The sequence below is a fragment of the Esox lucius genome, chromosome 20 (assembly GCF_011004845.1).
Source record: "Esox lucius isolate fEsoLuc1 chromosome 20, fEsoLuc1.pri, whole genome shotgun sequence".
Classification (NCBI taxonomy): domain Eukaryota; kingdom Metazoa; phylum Chordata; class Actinopteri; order Esociformes; family Esocidae; genus Esox; species Esox lucius.
Window position 1 is genome coordinate 35196132 of NC_047588.1, and position 27435 is coordinate 35223566.

At 41.6% G+C, this 27435-nt stretch overlaps 2 protein-coding genes across 22 annotated transcripts in view; one reads left to right on the forward strand and one right to left on the reverse strand.

Annotated features, from left to right (window-relative positions):
- caska (calcium/calmodulin-dependent serine protein kinase a) overlaps positions 1–27435 on the reverse strand; it is a 177585-nt gene that overhangs the window by 32082 nt on the left and 118068 nt on the right. For 10 of the 20 annotated variants that reach the window (XM_034289158.1, XM_034289164.1, XM_034289160.1 and 7 more), the window contains exons 6-12: positions 19096–19198; positions 12488–12666; positions 11420–11542; positions 6470–6553; positions 6276–6375; positions 4716–4733; positions 4203–4324 (exon numbers count right to left, since the gene is read on the reverse strand). In XM_034289158.1, the coding sequence (XP_034145049.1) occupies positions 4203–4324; positions 4716–4733; positions 6276–6375; positions 6470–6553; positions 11420–11542; positions 12488–12666; positions 19096–19198 (729 nt within the window). The remainder of the gene's footprint in view (positions 1–4202; positions 4325–4715; positions 4734–6275; positions 6376–6469; positions 6554–11419; positions 11543–12487; positions 12667–19095; positions 19199–27435) is intronic. The other 10 variants (XM_034289166.1, XM_034289157.1, XM_013139171.4 and 7 more) reach the window with 3 other exon arrangements.
- Positions 19758–27044, forward strand: gpr34b (G protein-coupled receptor 34b). Of its 2 annotated transcripts, none has more exons than XM_013139174.2 (4): positions 19758–19841; positions 21103–21154; positions 21788–22404; positions 26244–27044. In XM_013139174.2, exons 3-4 carry the CDS (start codon positions 21818–21820, stop codon positions 26803–26805), a joined length of 1149 nt encoding a protein of 382 aa, XP_012994628.2. In that variant the 5' UTR covers positions 19758–19841; positions 21103–21154; positions 21788–21817; the 3' UTR covers positions 26806–27044. The 2 variants fall into 2 exon arrangements, with proteins under 2 accessions (XP_012994628.2, XP_010888268.2); XM_010889966.3 differs by lacking the exon at positions 19758–19841 and adding an exon at positions 20133–20440.

Consider the following 27435-nt stretch of genomic DNA (forward strand, 5'->3'; position numbering starts at 1 on the left):
CTCCATAATCTTGTGTCCCTTCTTTGACCACAGAGAGAGGCAGACATACTGTCACGAGGAAATTAGGCAACAGGCTATGAGAAGAAGCCAACAGTAAACACATTGCCCCCCTTTGAATAGCCCAGCACCCCTGCCTCTTAGTGACACAGAGAGAATCGTTCCAGGTGTAAATTCTGGATCTCCATACCATTTCTCAAAACCATGCTAGTGGTGAGTAAGATAGTGTCTGACCAAAGAAGTAAGTTAAAGACTGTAGGATTGGCCACTAGTGTAATCATTAGAACTTTAGCATGTCACACAGAAATGAAGAGCCTAGCCAAAGTGATCCAGTGGCGACAAAACAACTTTCCAAAACAAGTTTCAGAAGAAACAGAGAGAGACTGCCTTTCAAATGTAATTGTGGAGATGACAGAAAGAAAACGGTGTTGAGGTCTTTATCACATCTAAAATTAACATTTCCTGTTTACCCCACAGGCACACTTCACCTATTAAACAATACGCAGGCACTGTGTATTCATGTGTGTGTGTGTGTATGTGCGTGATTGTAGTTCCCATGACCCTGGGTCTCATGTGATGCTTCCATACTCAGAGCAGGGAGGGAGTGTCATGGGCCTCTAAAAGTTCCCAGGAACAGCAGGTCCTGACTCCCCAGCCTCTCCCACACACTCCTCACCGCCACACGCACAAACACAGACCGCTGTCTAAACATGGTTCATTCTCTATCTCGGCAGGAACAAAAGAAACAAATACATTCCTCTTTCCGTTAAACACGCCTTGGAAGGAACTCTGGAATTTAATCACAGTGGAGTTAGCATGCCACAGTTTCTGCTAACTGCATAATGACATCACAGAAGAGTTAACATGCTACAGTGGTTGCTTACTGCAAAATGACATCACAGAAGAGTTAGCATGCTACAGTTTCTGCTAACTACGTAATGACATCACAGCAGAGTTAGCGGTCTATGGTGTGTGTGTTAGGGTACATTCAGGTTTACACATATTTGCTCTTTACATAATGAGTTCAGAGAAAGTCAGCCACAGAATGTGTTGATTATATCCAGAGAAATGTGACCGTTCCTAGTGTATCTGAAATGTAAACTTGGTGAGATACACAACTATAATTATTCTAGTGCTCTGTCACCTGCTCCATCAAATACTTCCTCATGAAACAGACACTGTTCTGACACTTCAACTACTAATAGGGTTAAAGGTCAATTTCACTTCTTTGCAACTTGATGTAAGATGGCTCCTTGCCCTGTAAGTGGTCCACCGTGAACGGTTATCCAAGGTTTAAGTTTTCCTTAAACATACATGGCAAACTTCAGCTAACTTCAGCCACCGCTACCTAAAACTCAATCAGCTTAGAGTAACATTAAACCAAATATATAATTGATTTCAGCTGTTTCTGAGAGATTTAGAAAAATACGCTCACCCGTCCCAATTACTGCCATTCATTTTGAGCTAGCGGTGGCTAAATCTAGTAGATGTCTGCAGTTGCAGTTTAAAGGAAAATGAACCAGTGACTACAGTTAATCTATTTTATTTCCAGGGTAAGGAACCATCTAACATGAAGTTGCCAACTTTTTTTATCATCCTTCAATATTATCAAAATGCTCTGACAAGATAACATGTTTAAAAATAAGTGTATTTTACTGTACATGCAGGTGCTATCGTTTCAATATCACTAATTGGCTTTATTGTTAAATCGCAGAGTCTAAAGGCACAGTGATAGTCAAGACAGCATACAGACTAGAACGTGTTTCCAACAAGGACACAGCCCATCTAATGTAAAGACTTTACATACACGCAGACACGCACCAAGTACCCATACACTCACACAATGAGACAACAAAACCATCTCACCAAGCGATAGCTAATCCCAGCGGAGTAAACACTTAACTAGTGTGGCATGCAGACCAGGCTACGCTAACAGTCCATCCATTCCGTGTCCATTGGATCCATAGTCGCCCAGAGCCTCTCTCCATGCGAGTGGAGAGGACAGTAACAACAGTCCTAAAGACGTCCTCACAGACGGCCTACCGCAGGAGTCCGGAGCCGGGAGCCACCGAGCAGTGAAAGGGGCAAAGCTGACAATGACACCCATTGTTAGCCCGGTTTTTTTTAGTACAGATGTTGGTTCTTTCTCTCCTTTTTTGCATCACTTTTCAGCGGAGGAGTGTGGGGGTCTTTTTCTCTGTCGGTGTTGAGTTACATGAGCCTGTGGTCGATCTATCTTTTTCTCTTTTCAGCGAAAGGAGCAGGTCTGTCCCTCTTCAGCTGGGTCTGGGTTTTGAATGGCCACCTGCCGCAGCAGGGACAGTCTTTCCGTGGGAGACTTGGAGACTTCCTCTGTTCCTCCTCTCAACGTTTTGGGCCCCTGCAGGCCCTGGTAACTGGGGCAGGTTACGAAAGAAACAGCCTCCTCCCCAGACAACACTTTTCTATCACTTTATATGCACATAAGCATGCAAGATTGAACACGCACGCGAGCATGCGCGCACACATACACACACACACGCGCGCACACTCACACTCTTGTTCATATCCACAGTATCCAGACACAGGAAGATGCACACTCAACTGTTACTCTGCCTTGCATAGATAAGGCAATAAAAAACAAGCAAACACGTGAATAATAAACAAACAAACAGGCCTTCAGGGTCAAATGAGGTCTGCCTGTACCAGTGTCACTCCTGTGGTCAAGACAACTGATTGATAATGAGCATGAAAAGTAACTGAATTAAGCTTGACACAATGTATGAGAGTACTAACTATCTCTGTATGAAGGACAATAGGTAGGAAATGTGATGTCCCATTACTGATGGGTCCCAAACACCCTGTCCATTGCACCTGCTAAGAACTGTGTATGTGACTGTCATAGGACTCTCTGAATACACCCTCGGGTCATAGGTTGGAATACACCATACAAGGGTATTTTGTAGGACAAACCTTTCTTATAATAGTCTGTGTAATGGTTGGCTATGACCACTGACCACCTCCTGTGTGTCCTGGCAAAAAAGACTGTTAACTTTGTAATCATTGGAGAACATGGAAGGACAATGGAAGAACAACATTTTGGATTCATGCAAATGATAAAAGATTCTCCCCTGACTACCAGTTGCATTAATTCTGTTCATGGATAAAAAATTGACCGAATCTAACACAACTTAGTGTCAGCTGATTACAATGAAGCTAGTGCATGATCCACCTCACCTAGATGACCCTGTGTCTTATGACTAGGTGAAGTCAGTTGTCATAAGCTGATGATAGCTGTTACATATTGGCCTTGTGATGCAGGATAACCAAGAACCCTACAAAATTAAGACAATAATGTTTACACTCAACAAGCCTCATTGAACAGCATGCACACACACACACACACACACACAATTTCTCCTCAGCCAGAAAGCCTGTTTCCTAATGTGGCATGAAATCATGAGGAGTAGAGCATAGTTCCCTCCTGGAGCGTGCGTATGTTTTGGCAGTAAACTGCTGGTGCCCTCTAGAGCAGAGTGGTTGGCTGGCTGCTATGAATTATGGGTGACAGACAAAACACAGAACACTAACGAGAGGAGAGAAATAGGGAAAAGGAAAGCATTAGAGAGAGCGAGAAAGAGTAGGGAAAAGAAAAAGAAAAAGGAGACTAAACAATCCACAGTATCTAGCTATCACTTCTTCTGTAAGAGCAACAAAGCAATAAGTTTGTGTCAGTCAGCTGTTTAGTCATACAGTCAGTCAGTCAGCCAGCTTATTCAATCATATAGTCAGTCAGGTATTCAGACATACAGTCAGTCAGTCAGCCAGCTTATTCAATCATATAGTCAGTCAGGTATTCAGACATACAGTCAGTCAGTCAGCCAGCTATTCAATCATATAGTCAGTCAGCTATTCAGACATACAGTCAGTCAGTCAGTCAGCCAGCTACTCAATCAGATAGTCAGTCAGCTATTCAGACATAGTCAGTCATACAGTCAGTCATACAGTCAGTTAGCCATTCAATCAGGAGTGGATGATTAACAGTCACAGCTAACAGGTGCAGACAGAAACAACCCTGCCTGCTTGACTAGAATGTCTGAGTGGGTGTCATCTACTCAAACCAAGTAGTATGTGTGTTTAGGAATGAGTGTGTTTCTCATTGTGGAGTGAATGCATTTTGCGTTTGTCTGTTTGATGTGACTGTATGTGTGTGTTTATTTACTCACGTCCAGTAACGTGTGTAGATGCTGGTCCTGAAAGACACTGTGTAAGAAGTCCAGATCTTTCTCACTGCAGTCGGTCAATGCATGGATCTCCTCCAGACTGTCCAACACCTGAGACACAGCCCCTGTGTACACACACACACACACATACACACACACACAAACGCGCACACACACAAACGCGCACACACACAAATGCGCACACACACACGCACAAATGTGCACGCACGCAGGCGCGGACACGTGCATGCACGGAGAGAGAACGACACGTCAAATCAGACAATCCATAATCACTCAGACAGTAATGTAGAAAACATAAGAGGGGAATGCAATAAGAGATCAAATATGAAACGACACAAAGGACATACAACGCAACATCAAACCACAACCAGAATCCAAGAATCCAAGTGTGTAAGAGTTGACTGAAAGAAACAAACACATTCAGACAGATGCACTGCATACACACACACAGACAGACACACACACACACACACACCCTAGAGTAGGTATACCTACTTTCAGCTGCCAGAAGTCCTAGTATGAAGGCCGCATTAACACAAACATTCAAATTGGGAGTTTCAAAATGTGCACACAAGTTATCCATGTATTTGGACACAGCAATGGCAAACAATGAAAGATTTTCATTAGACATTCTCTATGTAAACCATCCCAGGTTTTTAGAGATGCTGGATGAACTTATATGACCACCAGAGGTGAACTCCACCAGCCCTGTGTCAAAATTCAACTCTACCAGCCCTTTTTTGAATTACACAAAACCAAAAGGTCATTCCACTGTATGTAGCCCTGCTTACAATTTGTGTTAGATAAGTGACAGATTATCACAGGTGCATTCAAACACAGACCTGCAGACCTCAAATTATTAATCTACACAAACCTCCAATTATGAATGCATGCAAACCTTTAATTATTAATGCATGTAGACCTCTTATTAATGCATGCAGACCTCTAATTGTTAATGCATGCAGACCACCAATTATTAATGCACGCAGACCACCAATTATTAATGCACGCAGACCACCAATTATTAATGCACGCAGACCACCAATTATTAATGCACGCAGACCTCCAATTATTAATGCACGCAGACCTCCAATTATTAATGCACGCGTACCACCAATTATTAATGCATGCAGACCACCAATTATTAATGCATGCAGACCTCCAATTATTAATGCATGCAGACCTCCAATTATTAATGTATGCAGAAAACCAATTATTAATGCATACAGACCTCCAATTATTAATCCATGCAGACCTCCACCTATTAATGCATGCAGACCTCCAATTATGAATGCATGCAGACCTCCAATTATTAATGCATGCAGACCTCCAATTATTAATGCATGCAGACCTCCAAGTATTAATCCACCCAGACCTCTAATAATTAATGCAAGCAGACCTTCAATTCTTAATACATGTAGACCTCCAATTATTAATGCATGCAGATCTCTAATTATAAATGCATGAAGACCTCTAATTATTAATGCCTGCAGACCCCCAACTATTAATGCAGGCAGACCTCCAATTAATAATGCACACAGACAACTATGAATTCTTGCTTACCTATAATTATGAATACATGCAGACCTCTAATAATTAATGAATGCTGACCTCCAATTATTAATGCATGCAGATCACTAATTATTAATGCATGCAGACCTAATTATTAATGCATGCAGACCTCTAATTATCAATGCATGCAGACCTCTAATTATCAATGCATGCAGACCTCTAATTATCAATGCATGCAGACCTCCAATTATTCATGCACAGAGACCTATAATTATTCATGCACAGAGACCTATAATTATTCATGCACAGAGACCTATAATTATTCATGCACAGAAACCTCTATTTATTAATGGATGCAGATCTCAAATCGTGTACATTCTTATCTCACCATGGTCAAAGCTTTGTTTTCATGTTTGTGTGTATCTGACGTGTGTGCGTGTGTGTGTGTGTTGGGCATTCAGAACAAAAAGGTTTGGCATTCAGAATGTCTAGAGAGTTCCTGTGTGTGTGTGTGTGTGTGTGTGTTTGTAGGTGTGCTTCTACCTGAGGATGTGGGGTCTTCAGAGAAGTCAGGTAACTCCTCAGGTGGGTCTCCATAGAAGGAGTTAAACTTGTGACTGGAGACTGCTGCTAGTACAGCTCCCTGAAGACAGACAAACCATCCATGTTAGCACCAGGGTCTCCCAAACAGCAAGACCATTAATCTACGCACGGAAGGTTGAAAATACAAGGCTTACCTTGAGCTTTCTCCTGGAGTTGAACTTCCTCAGCTGTTCTACTGTCTCCAGGAGGTGGATCTTATAGGCATAACGGTCTCTCTCCTGATAAACACACACACATACCCAATCTCACTTAACTAGCCTTTCAGTTCAGCAAAAAGATGTGTGTGTGTTTGTGCGCTTGTCGACCTTGAGCCAATGGTTACTGAAGTGTGTGTTTTTACGTTTTAACTGTTATTAGTATCACAAAGCACACACCCAAAAGTTATACAGTGGCAGGGTTTTTCCTGGCTCAAAATTAGGCAAAGGTGGTCCCACAACCCCCGAAACCCCACACTCCACCGTATGCCAATCTGTGATAGCTGGCTACACACCTGAAAAAATACAACTATTATAGTGTTAAATCTGCCCTGTAGTCCAATTGAGCAGTTTATGTACACTACAATTTCCTCCCTACTAGCAACCAAAATACAAGCAATAGGCTATAAGGGCCAGTGCTCAATATTTAAATTCATAGTGTCGTATCAACACATTTGCTTGTCATCTTTGTCACTATTCCGGCTTACATTTTTGATTGTTCTCGCATTAAAATGTGTCTGTGATGCTTATTCTCTCCCCTCCGTCTGGTACAGTACCAGTGTCGTCTGTTTGACCAATCATAGTTCATAGACGAGCAATAATATTCGATGGCTTGTCTGTTTTGACCAATCATAGTTCATAGTGCATTCTAGAGTGGGACCCAAACATTGCATCTTACGAGGCAAATTTTATGCGATAATTTTTTATTAAGAACAGGTTCCTTGGGTTGAAAACAATATAGGCAAGAGACACATGTTCTCCCCTAACCTGTTGTGCGTTTCCGACAAAGGCCGATAAGGCAGGGTCATTTTAAAAGTTAATGAACAACTAGCGAAATCAACATGCTGTTCAGTCCCGGCAGCTTGTGGCGCGTATTGCGGCCTTACGGACATGGCTTGTCAACGGTGTCATGTTAACTACGCCTGCCCTACACCTGCCTTTCTAGCAGTGACACATTAGAAGCCTGTGAACCAACTGGCTTTTATGCGTCACATCAAATGCAAGTATGTTCATGAAAAGATGATAATGATATTTATAGTGATATTTTGATGACTATCTATTAAAAAAGTAATCATGTACATTGTATCATATTTATGTAAACAGCAATCGCTTCTACCAGCTCATGTCTCACATCACATGCAAAACTGTGGTACAAATCAATATTCTGATGATTTGATATTTACATACAATACTTCTGTACAATACAATTGTATTGTGTGTTTTTGTTTTTAATTCAGTCCGGGCCAGTAGATTTCAAACCAGCTGGCCCGAAAGAGCCAGTGAGAAAAAAAGTTAGTGTTGGGCCCTGCCCCCAAACACTTTGGCTCCACAATGCGTCTAGCATACAGAGCATATCATTCCCTATTCATAATGTGTGGGCCACCTGATAACAAAACTATGTTTATTAGAAGATCTAGGAATCACAAAAAAATAAGAATATGAAATCACTCATCACGCTTAACTAATACTATGCTGTTATACTATGTTCTTGCATTAAAAAGGCAGAGATGTATATACTGCCACCTTGTCGCTCTGTTTTTTCACCATCCTTGCCTTGACACCATGTTATTTATCCCTTCTCTTGACTTCCCTTAGCTATGCTCAGGGTTGGGTAGGTTACTTTTTAAGTTACCTGTCCACATTTGTAATCAGTAACGTAACTTTTTGATTACTCAAACTCAATAACATAATTTATGCAAACTGCTCTTTGCGGATGATGTTGTCGTGTTGGCCCCTTCTAACCAGGACCTTCAGCACTGGGACGGTTTGCAGCCGAGTGTGAAGCGGTGGGGATGAGAATCAGTACCTCCAAATCCGAGGCCATGGTCCTCAGTCGGAAAAGGGTGGCTTGCCCACTTCAGGTTGGTGGAGAGTGCCTGCCTCAAGTGGAGGAGTTTAAGTATCTAGGGGTCCTGTTCACGAGTGAGGGAAGGATGGAACGGGAGATTGACAGACGGATCGGTGCAGCTTCTGCAGTAATGCGGTCGATGTATCAGTCTGTCGTGGTGAAGAAAGAGCCGAGCCGCAAGGCGAAGCTCTCGATTTACTGGTCAATCTACGTTCCTACTCTCACCTATGGTCATGAGCTTTGGGTAATGACCGAAAGGACAAGATCCTGGATATTTGGTGGCCGAAATGAGCTTTCTCCGCAGGGTGGCTGGGCGATCCTTACAGATAGGGTGAAAAGCTTTGTCACCCGAGAGAAGCTCAAAGTAGAGCCGCTGCTCCTCCACATCGAGAGGGGTCAGCTGAGGTGGCTTGGGCATCTGTTTCGGATGCCTCCGGAACGCCTTCCTAATTCATAATTTGGTTCAAATAGCGATGTTTTTATAACATTAAACTGTGTCATATAAAATTGTTCGTCATTTAAATATGTTAATTGTAAATTTTTACACTGTACATTGCATATATAATGTTGTTGGGGACAGTAGCCTACATACTCCAATTTGTACTCCAATCATAGTCGTCTTTTTACCAGTCATCTTCGTCTGTCTCTGTTGGAAATACATGTGTGATTCTACTAGACTTCATCTGAAACGTTAACAAATGTTATGCAGATTGGACGTAGTTCAGGCGTTTTTAACAAGGCGGCCAACTTTGAGTTTTATATGCAGGAAAATCCCTGTATAGACCATTCAATGACATGGACACTTCCCTCAAAATAATTAAACAAGAATAGAAAGACAGCATCACTACTCTACATACAGAGATGCCCTCAGTACTGCTCGGTCCTCCTACTTCTGCAACATTATCAGTAGCTCTAATATGAACTCACATACCTTATTCTCAACAGTCAACAAGCTACTTCAGCCTCGCCATAACAACCATACCTCACATACTCTCCCTGCCAGCACTTTCCTTTCATTCTTCAAAGACAAAATCAAAAAAATCAATGCATCACTGTTAGGTCAGTTTCCCTGTTCCCTTTCTCCAACCGCTGATTACTCACTCTGTCCACCGCCTGTCCTTCGCACTCACCTTCATACATTTTCCCCCATTGACTCCGACTATATCACCAAAATTATACTCTCGTCCAAATCAACTTCCTGTTCCCTTGATCCCATTCCAGCCTCTCTCATTAAAGCCTGCCTGCCTGCACTCTGTCCCTACATCACACGCATCATTAACCTATCCCTCACCCATAGCATTGTCCCGTCCATCTATAAAACTGCTGCTGTCACTCCCATCTTAAAGAAGCCTGGACTAGATACCACCATCCTGAACAATTTCCGCCCGATATCCAACCTCCCCTTCCTTGCCAAAACCCTGGAAAGGACGGTTGCCTCTCAACTCCAACACCTGCTTCACAATGACCTGTTTGAACCCCTCCAGTCTGGTTTCCGCCCACTCCACAGCACAGAGACTGCACTACTCAAAGTTGTCAATGACCTCCTCATCTCTGCTGATGCTGGTTCCCTCAACATCCTGATTCTCCTGGATCTGAGTGCCGCATTTGACACCGTGAGCCACCAGATCCTCCTCACCAGGCTCAGGGGTCTGGGTGTTGAGGGAACCGCACTCTCCTGGCTGCAAACCTACCTCACAAATCGAACCCATTACATCTCCCTCAGTCACCAAAAATCTGAAATATCTACAGTCACGCAGGGGGTCCCCCAGGGCTCTGTTCTGGGTCCCTTACTCTTCATTATTTACATCCTCCCCCTTGGTCAGATCCTCCGCCACTTCAACCTTAATTTCCACTGCTACGCTGATGACACACAGATTTATCTCAGCACCAAATCTCTCACCAACCCACCTCTGGCCCATATTGAATCATGTCTCTCTGAAATAAAAATATGGATGCATCACAACTTCCTCAAACTCAACAGTGAAAAAACAGAACTTCTTCTCATCGGCACCAAATCCACCCTTAGTAAAACTGGCACATTCTCTCTCACCATTGACAACACTGTAGTTTCTCCATCCCCCTGTGCTCGCAACCTTGGGGTCATCCTTGACTCCACCCTCTGTTTCGAGCAACACATTAAACAGACTGTCAAATCATCTTTCTTTCATCTTCGTAACATTGTAAAACTCAAATCCTCCCTCCCCCCACCTGCAGCTGAAACTCTGATTCATGCATTCATCTCCTCCCGTCTTGACTATTGTAACTCCCTCTTGTCCGGAATCAACTCCTCATACCTCCATATGCTCCAAATGGTTCAAAACTCTGCTGCGAGGCTTCTTACTCATTCAAAGTCCTGGCAGCACATCACCCCCATCCTCTGTGAGCTTCACTGGCTCCCTGTCAAACAGCGCATTGAATACAAAATACTCCTCCTGACTTACAAAGCCCTCCACAAACTTGCTCCCCCCTACCTCTCGGACCTTCTTCAACACTATCAACCTTCACGCTCACTCCGCTCTTGTACAGCAGGCCACCTCATCATCCCCAGATCCAAGCTACGGAGCTTTGGTGATAGGGCATTCTCCAGGGTTGCTCCCCGGCTCTGGAACTCACTGCCACAATCCATCCTTGACTCTGACTCTCTTAACACCTTCCGACTCCGCCTTAAGCCATTTCTGTTTAAACAAGCCTTCCCATAGCCCCTTTGTTGTTGTATATTTTATTTCTCAGTGTTCTTTGTTTTGCTTGTTTTTGTAAAGCGTCTTTGGGTCATTGAAAAGCGCTATATAAATCCCATGTATTATTATTATTATTATTATTATTAAATAAAACAAATACACACACTGAAACAATTCTAACAAATACAGTGGTGTGAATAGAGATGAAGGTGTAAACACAGAGTATAGTGGTGGTACAGCATTTATAGTAGTGAGTATTAAGTTAAAAACGTGCAGTAGAAACAGAGTAGTAATGGATTGTAAATGTGTGTCTGCGTGTCTGTCTGTCTGTTTCTGTGTGTGTGTGTGTGTGTGTGTGTGTACCTTAAGCCAGGGGTGATTGAGGGCCTCGTAGACAGTGATTCTCTCAGCAGGGTCCAGCATGAGCATCCTTCTGACCAGATCCTTAGCACTCTCTGAGATATGGCCCCACTGCCTGGGGTTCAACTGGACACACAAATACACAGAGAGCAACCACATGCTTTCAGTTGGCACAGGGTTACTTATCAGGACAGCACATCAAGTTTTGATTTTTTTTTTTTTTACTGTTGGACAAAAAAGTTTTAAGCCCACCAGGAAATCAACAAGTTATTTTATATTTATATATAGAATTCACCCTGAAAGGTAAAATTTATTCAAAATGATGTATTAGCCAAAAACATTGACACTTTTTCAGATTTTATCCACAGCATTGTGGAGTTATGTAGCTATCCTTGTTGAATATGTAGTTTTATAGCTATCCTGTCTTGACTGTGTAGTTATGTAGCTATCCTTGTTGACTGTGTACTGTAGTTTTGTAGCTATCCTTGTTGACCGAGTGGTTATGTATCAATCCTTGTTGACCGTGTAGTTATGTATCAATCCTTGTTGACCGTGTAGTTATGTAGCAATCCTTGTTGACCGTCTAGTTTTATAGCTATCCTGTCTTGACTGTGTAGTTATGTAGCTATCCTTGTTGACCGTGTACTGTAGTTTTGTAGCTATCCTTGTTGACTGTAGTTTTGTAGCTATCCCTGTTGACCGTGTGGTTATGTATCAATCCTTGTTGACCGTGTAGTTATGTAGCAATCCTTGTTGACCATGTAGTTATGTAGCTATCCTCGTTGACTGTGTAGTTATGTAGCAATCCTTGTTGACCATGTAGTTATGTATCTATCCTCGTTGACTGTGTAGTTATGTAGCAATCCATGTTGACTATGTGGTTATGTAGCTATCCTTGTTGACATGGTGGTTATGTAGCTATCCCTGTTGACCGCGTAGTTATGTAGCTATTGTTGATGACTGTGTAAATATGTAACTACCCTTCTTGACCGAATGGTTATGTAGCTATCCTTCTTCATTATGTTGTTATGTAGTTGTCCTTCTTGATGGAGTGTTATGTAAATCAACTACTACCTTATACTTGCCCCTGCAGATAGCTTCAAACAGACGCTCCTTGGTGCCATAGAAGGGCAGGCAGCCAGACAGCAGGATGAACAGTATAACCCCACAGCCCCACACATCCACTGGCTTCCCATATGGCTCCCTCTTCACCACCTCTGGGGCCATGAAGTGGGGTGTGCCCACGCGACCTGGAGAGAAGACAAGGGGAGGGACAGGAAGAGACCAGGCAAGTATATTATTAAAGCAAAAGTGCTTGCCTAAAATATTTTAACTTCTCATTTTTTCTGAACATGAAACAGGATATGTTCTATACTGTGGCTTTAACAGCTACAAATCTCCATCTCCCGATACAGGGGTAGTTAGTTTCAGATTGCAGGGGAAACCCACTTTGCAGAGACTTGTTATTATTGTGGGTAGTGGGGAGGGGGGGGGGGTTCTGCTTATAACATGGGGGGGCATGTTCTTCCGGCTACATTTACACACAGTAACCCAAATGATCTAAGAACATTTGTTTTTCTAAAATTAAAACCATAAAATACCCTATTTGGATAAATGAACACCCCTTAGAATTGAAATTGCAAACGAACCACCTTTCGGATCACAAATCAAGCTAATAGGCTTCCATCGGTGATTAACTGTAGTGAGACTGATTAGTTCAGTATAAAAGCAGTTGATCATAGGACTCGACTGCATAATAGTGCAATTCAAAGCAAAGAATCTAATATAGGCAGAAAGGCACTTTCAAAAGACCATCAGGATAAAGTTGCAGAAAGGTACAAATTAGCGATCAAAAGGATATGGTATGTCATTTCCATACCATATCCTTTTGATCACAGTTTAAGACCATAAGTGGAAGGTGTATGACACCATCCAGAGCTTGCATAGATTAGGCCGTCCCTCCAAACTGGATGGAGGAAACTGATCAGAGAGGCTAACAAGAGGCCAATGGTAACTTGAGAAGGAGAAGATGGTTCACGTTTCAACATGACAATGACTGTCAAATCGCCAAAGCAACTTTACAGTGGCTGAATGACAAGAAGGTGAATGTCCTTGAATGGATTATTTAGAGCCTCGACCTAAATCCCATTAAGAATCTGTGGAATGATTTGAATAGTCCAGTCCATAAGCTTGAACAATTTTGCAAGGAAGAATGGTAAAATATCGCAAATAGTCCAGGTATGCACAGTGAGTAGAGACATATTCAAAGAGGCTGAAATTCAAGCAAAAGGTAATTCCACCTAACCCTAACCCTTTACAAATACTTCACAGGTGCGCAAATTTAGTAGTGATGTATTTAACAAGACTTACTGTTTTAATTATAATTTTAATTATACATTTTCTTTTTTTGCTTTCACTTGCATATTGTGGGTCAATCTGTGTAAATAAAGAAAGACAAAGACAGATTTTGTGTTTTTCGAATGAATTATAGGCGGTAAAGCAAGCAAGGGGTTGGCTTAATATATATATATATATATATATATATATATATTTTGTATATATATATATATATATATATATTTATATTCTATATATAACTTTCTATTATTCTTCCGACAGAGAGAGCGGGAAAAACAGTGTGTCTGAGAGTGTGTCCATGAGTGTGTGGTGTGTGTATACATTAAACAAACAAAAACAAGTCCACCTTTCATCCCATAACATGGCCAGATTGACATGTGTCTAGTTCCATGTTGAAGGGGATACTGTAGTTTCATAGAGAACCATAGACAACAATACAACCACATTGAGGAGGAAGTTGATATTTGCATCAAAACAATATCTGAGGAAACAAAATGAGCCAACTGTCCTCCACTACAACACAACAAACATGAAGATAAGTATTGTTTCAGTCTTATAAAAAGAGCTAGTCCATTTTTGTTATATAATGAATGTAAAAATGTAATATAATACAATGTATAGAACAATGTAATGTTATATCATGTAATTAACCATTTGATGTCCTATAATGTATACAACATTGCAATGTTATGCATTACCATTCTAAGGTTTGGGGTCACTTAAAAATGTATTTGTTTTGCATGATTTTTTTTTTTAATAGGAAATATATATATTCTGCGCTTAACTCACTGGTACCAACTAATTTATAAGTCCTTGCTAGGCAAAGTTCCGCCGTACCTAAATTCACTAATCACCATAGCTCTACCAACCCGCAGCCTGCGCTCAAGCAGATACATCTCTGTTCACCCTATAAGCCCACACCTCCATTGGCCGCCACTTTTTCCAGTTCTCAGCTGCCAACGACTGTATTTTCTATGTTATTCCCCCTACTGCATAGTGGCACTAATTTTACCTGCACTGCTGTCATATTTGTTTTATGCTCTTTCGCACTATTCCATTTACTTAGGTATGCTCAAATATGTTATTCCCCCTACCGTTAATGCTACACAATCTTTGCATACCGATTGATTTACCTTGCACAAACTGTATAGACTCTTAACTACATTCAGTATTTTTGCCGGACCGCGTAAACGGAGTGAATGTCTTTTACTGTGAGTCCGTCCGTCCCTGACTGACTGACTGACTGGGTGACTGAATATGCCTTGATAAATAGTGTAGTGGTTAGAGACGCGGCATATGGAACAACAGGTCCCGTGTTTGACTCCTGTAGTGGTCAAGACACATGAGGTTCAGGACAGACAAAAACTTTGCTGGCTATAACTTTATGTAGCTACGTAATAGGAAGCCTAAAATAAAACAGTTCTGGTGGATATTAGGATTTGTTCAGAATATACAAAAACTTCACTGGACTAGATTGACAGACTAGATTGTGAACTATATCGCCTTATATAATTAAATTATGGCTTTTATTTTGAAAAAGGAAATCTGAGTTAGCGCTGCTAGCATAATATCCTGCTGCTAGAAGAACGGCCATCACTAATTTACTGTTATGTTACGACTATTTCTGGTTGATTTTTGAATTATGTCTTAGCATTTCTTCAGTATAGTCAAAAACTTTGCTGGCTACACGATTCTCTTGGCTTTTCACTTGACGTTAAAGTCCGTTATCGTCACCTATATTGATACAGTAGTTATTGTTTTCAAGAATGGCAAATAAGCTGTTAAAACGACCAGTAGCAAAAGCCATATAGTTAATAGATGCTATTTGTGGTGGAGGTAAACTGTTATGGAAATCTTGAACTGATGTATTCTTGGTCCTATGCATGTATGAATGAGTTACTAGTTAAAGATGCCGAGAGGGATCTGGTATTTGTCCTAGGGGGACATCCTTGACCAGCATCCTTGACCGGCACAGGTGGATTAGAGGGGTACTAGAAAATCTGTATAACCCTTTAGTGTCCCTGTTGACTATCCAGACATTGTGTCTCCTCAGGATTTGAGAAGGATAAGGTGGGTAAAATTTACCCGCCCTTTGGGTAAATTTTACAGATAGCAACAACTTACCACACCCCTTCTAACATTTGAAATAAATACGGATTATTCATGTATGGAGTTAGAGACTCCTCGGATGATTATGTTTGTAAGCGTTTGACGCGTCTCTCATATTTGCAAATATTAATAAAACTGTTAGAATGTGCCAAGAGAACTTTGTCTCTGTTTCTTACTCCTTTAAGAGTGTCGATCGATGGAATTACCATCACAAAACGTAATAAGAAATGTTACTAAGTTTAACACAATGCGTAATGGTGTCTAGCAACATATTACGGGCTAATACGCTTTTAAAATGGCCAGTGGTAAAAGTCATGCAGTTCATAGATACTATTTGTGGTGGAGGTAAACTTCATAATAAATGTTACTCAGTTGAACACGTTGGTTAATGGTGTCTAAAGAAATATTCAAACTTGACATGATGTTAATGCATGACAACATTATATAATGTCAATACGCTATACTGACATCTGGCATATGGTCAGCTCTGTGGTGCTGTGGTTAAAGACACAGCCTTTCACGTGGGCGACCTAGGTTAGAATCTAGAGAGGGCAGCCATGATCAACACTTTCTATTGCGGCCTGGCTGATCTAGGCTTGCCTTGTTTCTTGTTTTATAGACACTTTATTGTACTTGTATTTTGTCATTTCCATACCACTTAGACATCACCTTGCACAAACTGTATATTGACTCTTTATTCGATCTGTATTATATGTAGATGCTTTATTGTATTTTGTATGTTTATATTTTATGTATCCAACGTAACTATCTTGTCCAGCACAATATAAATATTTATGTTTTATTTTGGCCGGGTCGCCATTGCAAATGAGAATTTGTTCTCAATCGGCTTACCTGGTTTAATAAAGGTTATATAAGATAAAAATTCTATATAATAAATAATAGGAAATATAGTCATTGACAAGGTTAAAAATAAAGATTGTTAATTTAAATAATAATTGTGACCTTCAAACTTAGCTTTTGTCAAAGAATCCTCCATTTGCATCAATTACATCTTTGCAGACCTTTGGCATTCTAGTTGTCAATATGTTGAGGTAATCTGATGAGATTTCACCCAATGCTTCCTGAAGCACCTCTCTCAAGTTGGGCTGGCTTGATGGGCACTCAAAAGTTTGCATACCCTTGGAGAATTGGTAATTTGTAAAGAAATCATGAGCAAAACACATGTCTATTATTTTTTATGGGATTCACATTCAACTGTAGGTCATAACAGAATGGCACAATCATAAAACAAAACATGACAACAAATAAAAAAAATGAACTGACTCCTGTTCAAAAGTCGGCATATCCTTAGTTCTTAATACTGTGTATTGCCTTTAGCACCAATGACAACGTGCAGTCTTTTGTAATAGTTTTCTATGAGGCCCCGAATTCTTGTAGGCGGTATAGCTGCCCATTCGTCTTGGCAAGATGCCTTCAGTTCATGCAAAGTCTTTGGTCGTCCTGCATGAACCGCATGTTTGAGATATCCGCAGAGTGGCTTGATGATATTAAGGTCAGGAGACTGTGATGGCCACTCCAGAACCTTCACCTTTTTGTGCTGTGACCACTGAAGGGTCAGCTTGGCCTTGTGCTTAGGGTCATTGTCATGATGGAAAGTCAATTTTCTTTGCATGATCAGTCATATTTTCAAAATCAATGCCAAAACTTGAATTTCTGCCAGGGTATGCAAACTTATGAGCACAACTGCATGTACCATATGGTCAAGCTGCTCCCACAACAGCTCAATAGGGTTGAGATTTGGTGACGATGCTGGCCACTCCATTATAGACAGAATACCAGCTGACTGCTTCTTCACTAAATAATTCTTGGATTGTCCTGTAGTAGGAGGAAATTGGCTCCAATCAAGCGCTGTCAAAAGGGTATGGCATGGCGATGCAAAATGGAGTGATAGCCTTCTTTCTTCAAGATCCCTTTTACCTTGTACAAATCTCCCACTTTACCAAAACCAAACAACCAACAAGTTCCTTGTTTCTGGCCTTTTTAAGCCTGTAATCAAACCCCAAATTGCCAAAGTTAAGGTAGTGGGGATACTCAATTAGTCTATAGAAGGTCAGTTTTATTGCTTCTTTAATCAGCACAACAGCTTTCAGCTGTGCTAACATGATTGCAAAATGAATTTGTAATGATCAGTTAGCCTTTCAAAATGATTAACTTAGATTAGCAAACAACATGCCATTAGAACACAGGACTGATGGTTGCTGATAATGGGCTTTTGTACACCAATGTAGATCTGTTGTTTCCACCTACAGTAGTCATTTACCATATTAACAATGTCTACAATGTATTTCTTACATCAATTTGATGCAATTTTTATGGAGAAAATGTTGCATTTCTTTTGAAAAAAAGGACATTTCTAAGCGACCTCAAACTTTTGTGCATTAGTGGACATTTTGTCTTTTTCCCAATATACCCATGTTGTTTCCCCCCCCAAAATATGTGAATTTGAATTTGCACTTCGGGCTTTGTCTTACTGCATCAACTCCCAGCAGGCTCAGCAGAGCTGAAGATTATATGTCCTTTGAAGGATATCTTGACAAGCATTTCTGCTTTAATCAAGCTGGTCACTCAGCCTCAAAGTATTCCCCAGCACCTACGTTTGAAGGAGAATGCATTCACCGGCCAACACCCACTACAGAGCTTGCTACCGCCAAACTTAGCACAAGGGGTTGCTGGACGGCAAAGAGGCAAAACCTTTGGTATTTTACTGTAAATTTGGCAAAAACATTCAAGTGTTAGTTCAGCCCAATGGCTATGTCTGCTGGATAAGACAATCACCCTCTTGAATGTAAGCAGACAGTTCCAGCAGAAACCAGCAGAAAAGTACAGAATTGCAAGCAAAGACGACATTGTTAAAAGTTGTATCCTTCTTGTGTGTTGGTGTGTGTGTGATGAGTGAGAAAAGATTGCACTACGTTCCAATAACACTAGCATATCGCACAGCATGAAGCAATGTACTGGCGATACATTTCATATGGTATGCTCCAGGCAACGTAGGAACATAAATACGACATAGCCTCTTTTCCAACATACACACTAGCATTCCGTTAAGAATGCATTGGTCAGTAAATTTTGCTTCATTCCATTTGGTATGCCAACATAGACATTTCCCAGGGCCAGGCAGCCAATCCCATTTCAAACATATAAGTGGTTTCCAGGAATGGGATATTCCCAGCGTGAAATGAGCTGCGTACCTCCAGCCACAAGTCCTGATTCTCCCAGCTGGATGGCCACGCCAAATCCTCCCAGTTTCACGGGGGCACTGTTCTCTTTGGAGGCCAGGAGGACACAGTGGGGCTGATGGGAAGAGAGGGAGAGAAGTCAAACATTTGGAGGAGGATAGAGAGACGGAAGGTGAGAGGGAAACCGTAAGAGGGTGAGTGGGAGAGTGAGGAAGAGAGATAGGTAGAATGAGAGAGGGGGGAGATAAAGAGAGAAAGGGAGCAGGGAAGGAAAGGGAGACAGAAGGAGTGGGGGTGAGGCGGACAGAGTGAGGGAGAGTAGAAGAGGGAGAGAGGAAGAGATGGGGAGAGGAATGGAGGATGGGTGGAGAGAAAATATATTGATAAAGATGAAAATAAAAAATTAAGACAAACCCAAACACTGAACCACCAACCCAGAAACACTATTCACTTCTCTAAGCTGGGAGTCTGTCTGGTGAACAGAAATATAAGATTTCGCTGAAAGGGACACTTGTTGACTGTATTTTTTAATTTTTATTAATCAATTTCTGGCCATTTCTTTTTTTGTTTTTGAAAGCAGTAACCTCCCTACGTTATGTACTCTGATGATTTTTTGACTCCATAACCGAAAACAGCATTCAAAATTCAGAAATGTTAGTTAATGTGAAAATCGCCTTTCATCGCCTTCACAGGTCTCCATCAGACATTGACAATACAGTACCAGTCAAAACGCTGGACACCGCCATTCGTTTGAATGGGTAAGTGCATCCAGACTTTTGACTGATTGTGTCAGTGTTTCTCAGGAGAAGTGTATCTGTAGGGTTAAACTAGTTTCTTACCAGAGGCTACAGAAGACTTCAAGCCATTAAGCTATTGTTTGTACTGACACAGCACCAGACTGTACATGGTCCCTGGCAAATGACTTATTAAAAGAAAAGAACCACAAAACACCCTGGGTAAATACAAAATGCCTGCAGCCACTGTGGGTGTGTGTGTGGTGTGTCACAGAAATCTGCACATCAAAGACAGAGCTGTTTCCAGTACTGGCGTTCTGATAACTCGCACCAACAAAGCGCGCGCGCACACATGCATGAGTGAACGTCTTAATTAGAGTATGACGCCACCCACTCAACATTCTGCTGATATTGTCACATAAAAACAATGCAACTCCTCTTTCATTCTGAACACAGACACGGCGGCTGTGGTAGTTAACTAGTACAAGGTTTTCTGGTTTTCACAAAATATCGGGCGACACAAAGTGCTAAGTCAGCGGTGGCTCGCCTGGGTGGCAAAATGAAAACTGTGAAAGATATGGAATCGTGGTGGTTACAGAAATACTGTTTTGACAACCTTGAAGGTAAAAATAAATTGATGTAGCTGACGTGCATACTTCAGGAACGGTAACCATATATAATCAGTGTGTATTGCGGACGGTGTGTTGTGCACAGTTTGCATGTAGCCGGACGCTGCATGTGATGCGTAAGGCTCTGTGTGTGTGCGCGTGTGTGCGTGGGTGTGTGAGCAAGATGGTGTTAGTGTAAGTGTGATGCCAGCAAGTAAGCGAGGCTGGGAGTATTCCGTCACTATGTCTCAGTGGGTTAAGAGATGTGATCTGTGTCTCCACCCACTGTCCTTCCAATCTATGAGCTGAGACATGATTCTATATATCACAACAGCAAAACAAGCAAAGACGGGAAAGGCAAGAGAGAGGGGGAAGAAGGAGAGAGGGTGGTTCACCTGTTAGTCACTGTTCTCCAGAAAGAGGAGATGTCGGAAGACAGCGGGTGGGTCCTAAATAAAAACTTACAGAACTGAAAGAGTAAAACTACAAAAGTCTATTCAGGGTGGCTGCAACTCTATAAGAAAGGGGGAGAAAATATAGAGAAAAAACAGACTGGTTTAAGAAGAGAAAACTTGTGCTCTAAGCAGGACTACTAATCTCACACAGAAAGAGAGAGGGAGAACAAGAGAGAGAGAGGTAGAAAGAGAAGAGAGTTTTCATTCTCTGCTGCTTCATAGGCACATTCACACAGACAGAAGAGAGACAACATTACCAATGGAAATTCACAGGGTGAGTACCACGCATTTTCTGAAAAGCTTTTTTCATAATGGTTAAGGTTATGGAAAAATCATGTGTGCTAAAAGAGATCATGTTGTAATTTTTTTTACATTACCACTGTTGTTTGAAAAATGTACAGTCTCAGTCCGAAAGAGCAGGTTGTCTTGATAAAGCCACCTGAGGCAAAGTTTCTAGATTTTACAGACAGATCTTTGAAGTATTTTGTTAAAGTATCTTGTCGAGAATAAAAGCAAAATGAAAATCTATTTTATGTTCTTGATGTCCCCCTAAAGTCCCTTGGTGAACTCAATAGTGGCCAGTCAGTCGGTCAGCGAAATTAATGCTTAGTGGATTAGGTGTTGATCCGGACCTAAATCGTTCAGTTTGGCCTCCTGCCATCAAAACAGACCAGCACTAATGAGAGAGAAGAACTTTCCCAAGAGAAGTATGTGTAAGAAGCAGGAAACACACATTCACTTAATCCTGAATCTATCGAGTTACAACATACTAAAACCCAACAGCCCCCCTACCTCCCACCCACCAAGCAAAGAATCCCAGACGGCTATTTCTTTTGCTTGATATAAGAAACAAGAGAAAGTTGGGGTCTGATATTAAAACCCTCACCTCTTTTCTTCCCCCATGCAGGGCTGAGGACTGACACACCATACTGACACCATGACGGCCAGCTTCCCAAACAATGTCACCGCCACAGCCCTTTCCGATTTGACCCACCCACTTCTTGCCACGGAGATGACCTACGCGCCCCGCTTGCCCACGCACTCCAGCCCCTCGTGCCCTCCTGACGATGGCTCCCTGATGATCCCTCTGGCCATTCTTTACTCAGTGCTCTTTGTGTTGGGCCTGGCCGGCAACGTCCTGGCTCTATGGGTCTTCCTCCACGTTCACTCTAAGAAGAACTCGATTCGTGTTTTCCTCATCAACACGGCGCTGGCTGACCTGCTCCTGGTCATCTGTCTCCCATTCAGAGTGTTCTACCACAGTAAAGGGAACCACTGGGACCTGGGTTCCACACTCTGTAAGGTGGTGGGGAACCTATTCTATATGAACATGTACATCAGTATCACCTTATTGGGGCTGATCAGTGTGGACCGCTACCTGAAGATCCAGCGGTGCAGATGGAGGTCGTCTAGCCCCCAGGCCAACAGGTGGAGTGCAGCCCTGTGTGGCACAATTTGGATGCTGGCCCTTGTCTCAGTCCTACCCATGATTGTCCTCAAAGAAGGCAACGAGGAGACCAACAGGTGGGTTTGACTTTTCACACTGGCCTCAGGGGCGGAGCTTAGCTTTCTCAGGGACGGATCTTGCTACTGCTACCTGATTTTCCAACTAACAGATAGAGGCAGATAATATTTAATACTCCCATCATGTACCATGATGAACAGAGCTGGTTATTAGGCTACAACAAAACTACACGCAGTTGCTAAACTTCACCGCTGGCTGCTGTTGGACCTGCATCATAACTGTATTTCCCCCTGCGCTTAAATCTGCTCCCGTCATTGTAATGTCAGCTCTATCCATCTTCTCATGCTTCTCCTGCTCAACAACTTTACTAAAGATGTTTCTCAAGGCCACATAGGCCTATCATTTATTACATTTTTATAATATATTGCTTTTCTTTCCTCTGAGTGGCAGACATATATACGTTTGATTTTCATGTTTTTTTTTTTACTAAAGCTAACTCAACAGTTCGAATCCTTAGCACACTGCCCGACAAGATCCGACGTTACACCCAGGGTTGCCATGCATCACTGACATTGTCCAACGCAATCACCTCTGAACTGAACATAAAAACAGCACAAATGCAGTTTCTTCTATACAGCCTGTACATCTGGAAACCTCCACATCTAGCAACATTGGTCACAGCCCCACGGTCACATATTGGTCGATCATACAAATGCATTATGGAATAAAAAAACAAATACAGATGTTTATTAATTCAATATTAACTAAACAGTGGGGGCCCCACACTAAATAGGCTGCTGATTGGCTGCCATGCACCCTGCCACGCACCCATTTAAGCTTTGCCTCTGATTGGCCTCCTGAGAGGTGTGGAAGACAGCCCTCACAGTGCTGACACCAGGGATTCACCAAGCTGTCGACTGTTTGACACTTTTCATTTCTACGAGAAGACTCATTATCGCATTTAAAGCTGAGAAGTTCAGGTTAAATGTTTGTTTTATTGATACAGTGCCATTGGAAAGTATTAAGAGCTCATTCACCTTCTCCAAATGTTGTTGTGTTATAGGCAGTAATTATAATTTATGATTATTTTTTTTCATTAACCTACACACAATTCCCCATAATGACAACGTGAAAACCTGTTTGTAGAAATGTGCGCCAATTTCTTGAAAATGAAAAAATTAACTAGCTCATGTTCAGTGGATATGAAACGTCTACACACCCCTGTGAAAAGTTTTTGTGATAAAAAAATTAGACAAAGATAAATCATGTCAGAACTTTTTCCACTTTTAATGTGACCTATAATGTGAACAATTCAATTGAATTTTTTTTTTTTAATAAAAACCTTACAATAACCTGGTTGCATAAGTGTGCACACCTTCTTATAACTGGGGATGTGGCTGTGTTCAGAATTAACCAATCACATTCAAACTCATGTTAAATAGAAGTCATTACACACCTGCCCTCATTTAAAGTGACTCCGATAAATCACAATTAAAGTTAATCTGTTCTAGTAGGATTTTCCTGACATTTTCTTAGTTGCATCTCAGAGCAAAAGCCATCGTCTGCAGAGAAATTCCAAAGCATCAGAGGGATCTCATTGCTGAAAGATATCAGTCAGGAGAAGGGTACAAAATAATTTCCAAATCATTAGATATACCATGGAACACAGTGAAGAGAGTCATCATCAAGTGGAGAAAATATGGCACAACAGAGACATTACCAAGAATTGGACGTCCCTCCAAAATTGATGAAAAGACGAGAAAAAAAACGGTCAGGGGGGCTTCCACGAGGCCAACAGCAACATTAAAGTAACTGCAGGAATTTCTGGCAAGTGCTGGCTGTGTGCTACATGTGACAACATTCTAGTGGTGGGTTTCATATGAATGGGCTATGGGGTAGGGTGGCAAGCACGTGGGAAGGAATTATGAACAGGTCGAAATACCAGGCAATTTTGGCACAAAACCTTCAGGAGTCTGTTAGAAAGCTGAAGCTAAAGTTCACCTTTCAGCACGACAACGACCCAAAGCACACATCCAAATCCACAAAAGCATGGCTTCACCAGAAGAAGATTAATGTTTTGGAATGGCCCAGCCAGAGCCCAGACCTGAATCCAATTAAACATTTGTGAAAGATCTGAAGAGGACTGTGCTCAGGAGATGTCCTTGCAATCTGATAGATTTGGAGCGCTTTAGCAAAGAAGAGTGGGCAAATATTGCCACGTCAAGATGTGCCATGCTATTAGACTCCTACCCAAAAAGACTGAGTGCTGTAATAAAATCAAAAGGTGCTTCAACAAAGTATTAGTTTAAGGGTGTGTACACTTATGCAACCAGGTTATTGTGAGTTTTTTTATTTTATTTTTCTCAAAGATTTCAGTATGATTTTCAATTGAATTGTTCACGTTATATGTCACATTCAAAGTGGAAAAGGTTCTGACATTATTTATTTTTGTCTCATTCTTTTACATCACAAAAACCTGGCATTTTTACTGGGGTGTATAGACTTTTTATATCCACTGTACATAAGCATTCAGACCCTTTGCCACTTGAACTTGATTGGAGTCCACCTGTGGCAAATTCGATTGATCTGATGTGATTTAGAAATGAGTCTATATATGGTCCCACACTTCACAATGAATGTCAGGACAAAGAAGTCCAACAAACTCTCAGTAGACCTCAGAGATAGAACTGAGTCAAGGCATCTGGGGAAGGTTATAAAAATAATTGCCAAAGCATTGAAAGTTCCCAGGAGCACAGGGGGCTGCATCAATGTGAAATGGAAAAAGTTGTGAACCACCAAGACTTTCCCTCGAGCTGACCATCTGGCCAAAGAAAGTAACCTAGCAAGAGCTTCAGAGCGCTCCATCACAGTTTTCTAGATGAAAACCATTCCTAAGTAAAAGGCACATGACACAGCTGAAGGATTCCCACAGAATGAGAAAAAAGATTGTCTATATTGGGAAGACCAAAATCAAACAATAAGGCCTGAATGCCAAGCACTTTGTCTGGGTGAAAACAAGGTACAGCTTAACACCTGGCTAATACCACCCATAGGTTACGGCGTGGTGGGATCACCTGGCTATGGGTAGGCTTCTCATTGGCAGGGACTAGTAGACTGGTCAGAATTGAGAAAATGGGTGAACAGGGCAAAATACTGAGAGGTCCCTGAAAAAAAACTGAGCCAGAGTGATTAGGACCTCTGACTGGGGCTTTCAGCACAATGACTTAAAGCACAAAGTCAAGATAATGCTGGAGTGGCTTTAGGACAAGTCTATGATTGTCCTTGAGTGGCCCAGCCCAATCCCAGACTTGAACTCCATTTAATATCAGTGCAGAGATTTGAAGATTGCAGTTCAGTGATGCTCCTAATCAAATCTGGCAGAGTGTGAAATAATCTACAGGGAAGAACAGGAGAAACTGCCCAAATCCAGGTGTGCAAAGCCAGTATAGGAATACCTAAGGTTGTGCAAATTGGCCTTGCATTCCCTTGGTTACAAGAGGGTGGACTGGCAAAGCATTCTTTGTCTCACTGTACTCTAGTCACTCCTTGTGACAGGCGTGATAGTCAAGAAAAACAGCATGACTTGGTAGGGGCAAGTGCTGATGTTCAACTTTCCTGAGATGGTTGACAGTTCCTGCAATAAAATATTTTCACTATAAGTAATATTGAGTAACATTGAGAAGAAAACAGTGGAATTTCAAATCAAGTACATCCAGTACAATTATTTATGCTGACATTTGGGAAGGGAGAAAAATACATTAAAAAAAAAACAATACATAAAAAATGCTCTTATCTTTCAAGGAGAACTCTGTTGCTTACATTTATATATGTACAGTCCAACATTTTTAATGACATTATTAGTTGTTTTATTCTCAGCAAAAGTGTCCCAATCTCTCAGGTGTTTTCAGTATAAACAGCGGCAGCATGCGAAGTGGAAGGCCTACTTCAACCTCTTCCTGGTTGGCGTTTTCTGGATTGTATTTGTCTGCCTAGTGGTGTCGTATGGGAAGATTGCTGTCAAGCTGCTGAGGACATCAAGGAATAAACCAGACCTCCCGAATGCTCCTCACTACAACCGTACCGCCAAGAAGTCATTTTTTGTCCTATTTTTGTTTACCGTCTGCTTCGTCCCCTATCACATTGTCCGGGTGTTCTACATTGTATCCCAGATAACTGACACTTCATGCTTCTGGAGGGGCGTGGCAGACAAAGCCAATGAGGTGGCGCTGTTACTCTCCGCCCTCAACAGCTGCCTGGATCCTGTAATGTACTTCCTCTTGTCAGCATCAGTGAGGAAAGAGACGCTTCGACTGTTAAACCATGTTTTCCAACTGAGTAATTTGGGCGGTAGTGGGAGTGCCTCCAGTGCAGACTGTGGGAGGATTCTTGTGGAAGAGCCAACTGTCTGTTTCAATAGTTATGTGGGGAACAAAACACTTGTCCAACCAGTGGGATGTTAACACATTGGAACAAATTAACTTGGTTTGGTGATGTGGGGATATTAGTGGACAAAAAAGGCTAGCCATCCTCTTCAATGGACCACAAAATGGCAGCCAAATCCATCTTCCATCAGGTATGAGGACCAACCAAAATTAAAGCCATTTTGTGCCGAGAAAGATCCATATAAGCTTGGGGCAATTACAGTCATATAGTTCATATAATAAAGGAATGTTTGTCATGTTATGTCAAATAAAACATTTATGCAATGGACATGTCATGTTATGAGAACAACACAGACATTGAGAAGAACATCCAGGTACACAGTGATAAAAAAGCCTAAGTATCATAATTACATATAGGGGCACATTAAGGTACTTCTGGAACTTCGGTTATAAAAATAAATGAATATACAGTTCCGGATAAAATTAAGAGACCACTGCACCTTTTTCTTTCCTTTCCAAAACAGTCTAAAAGGAAGGTTTTGAGTGAGGAACGGAAGGGTTAAAATTAAGAGACCACTGCATATTGAACGTTTCTGTTCCTCACTCAAAACTTTCATTTTCAACTGTTTTGGAAAGGAAAGAAAAAGGACATGTAAACTTTTTCCAGAGATGTATATATACTGAATAATAACAGACCATATGGATAAA

Bases quoted from the DNA above. Each gene is read 5' to 3' on its own strand.
- gpr34b (XM_013139174.2), top strand. From the start codon at position 21,818: ATGACGGCCAGCTTCCCAAACAATGTCACCGCCACAGCCCTTTCCGAT. The intron at 22,405-26,243 runs GTGGGTTTGACT...CCAATCTCTCAG, and splicing joins GGCAACGAGGAGACCAACAG to GTGTTTTCAGTATAAACAGC.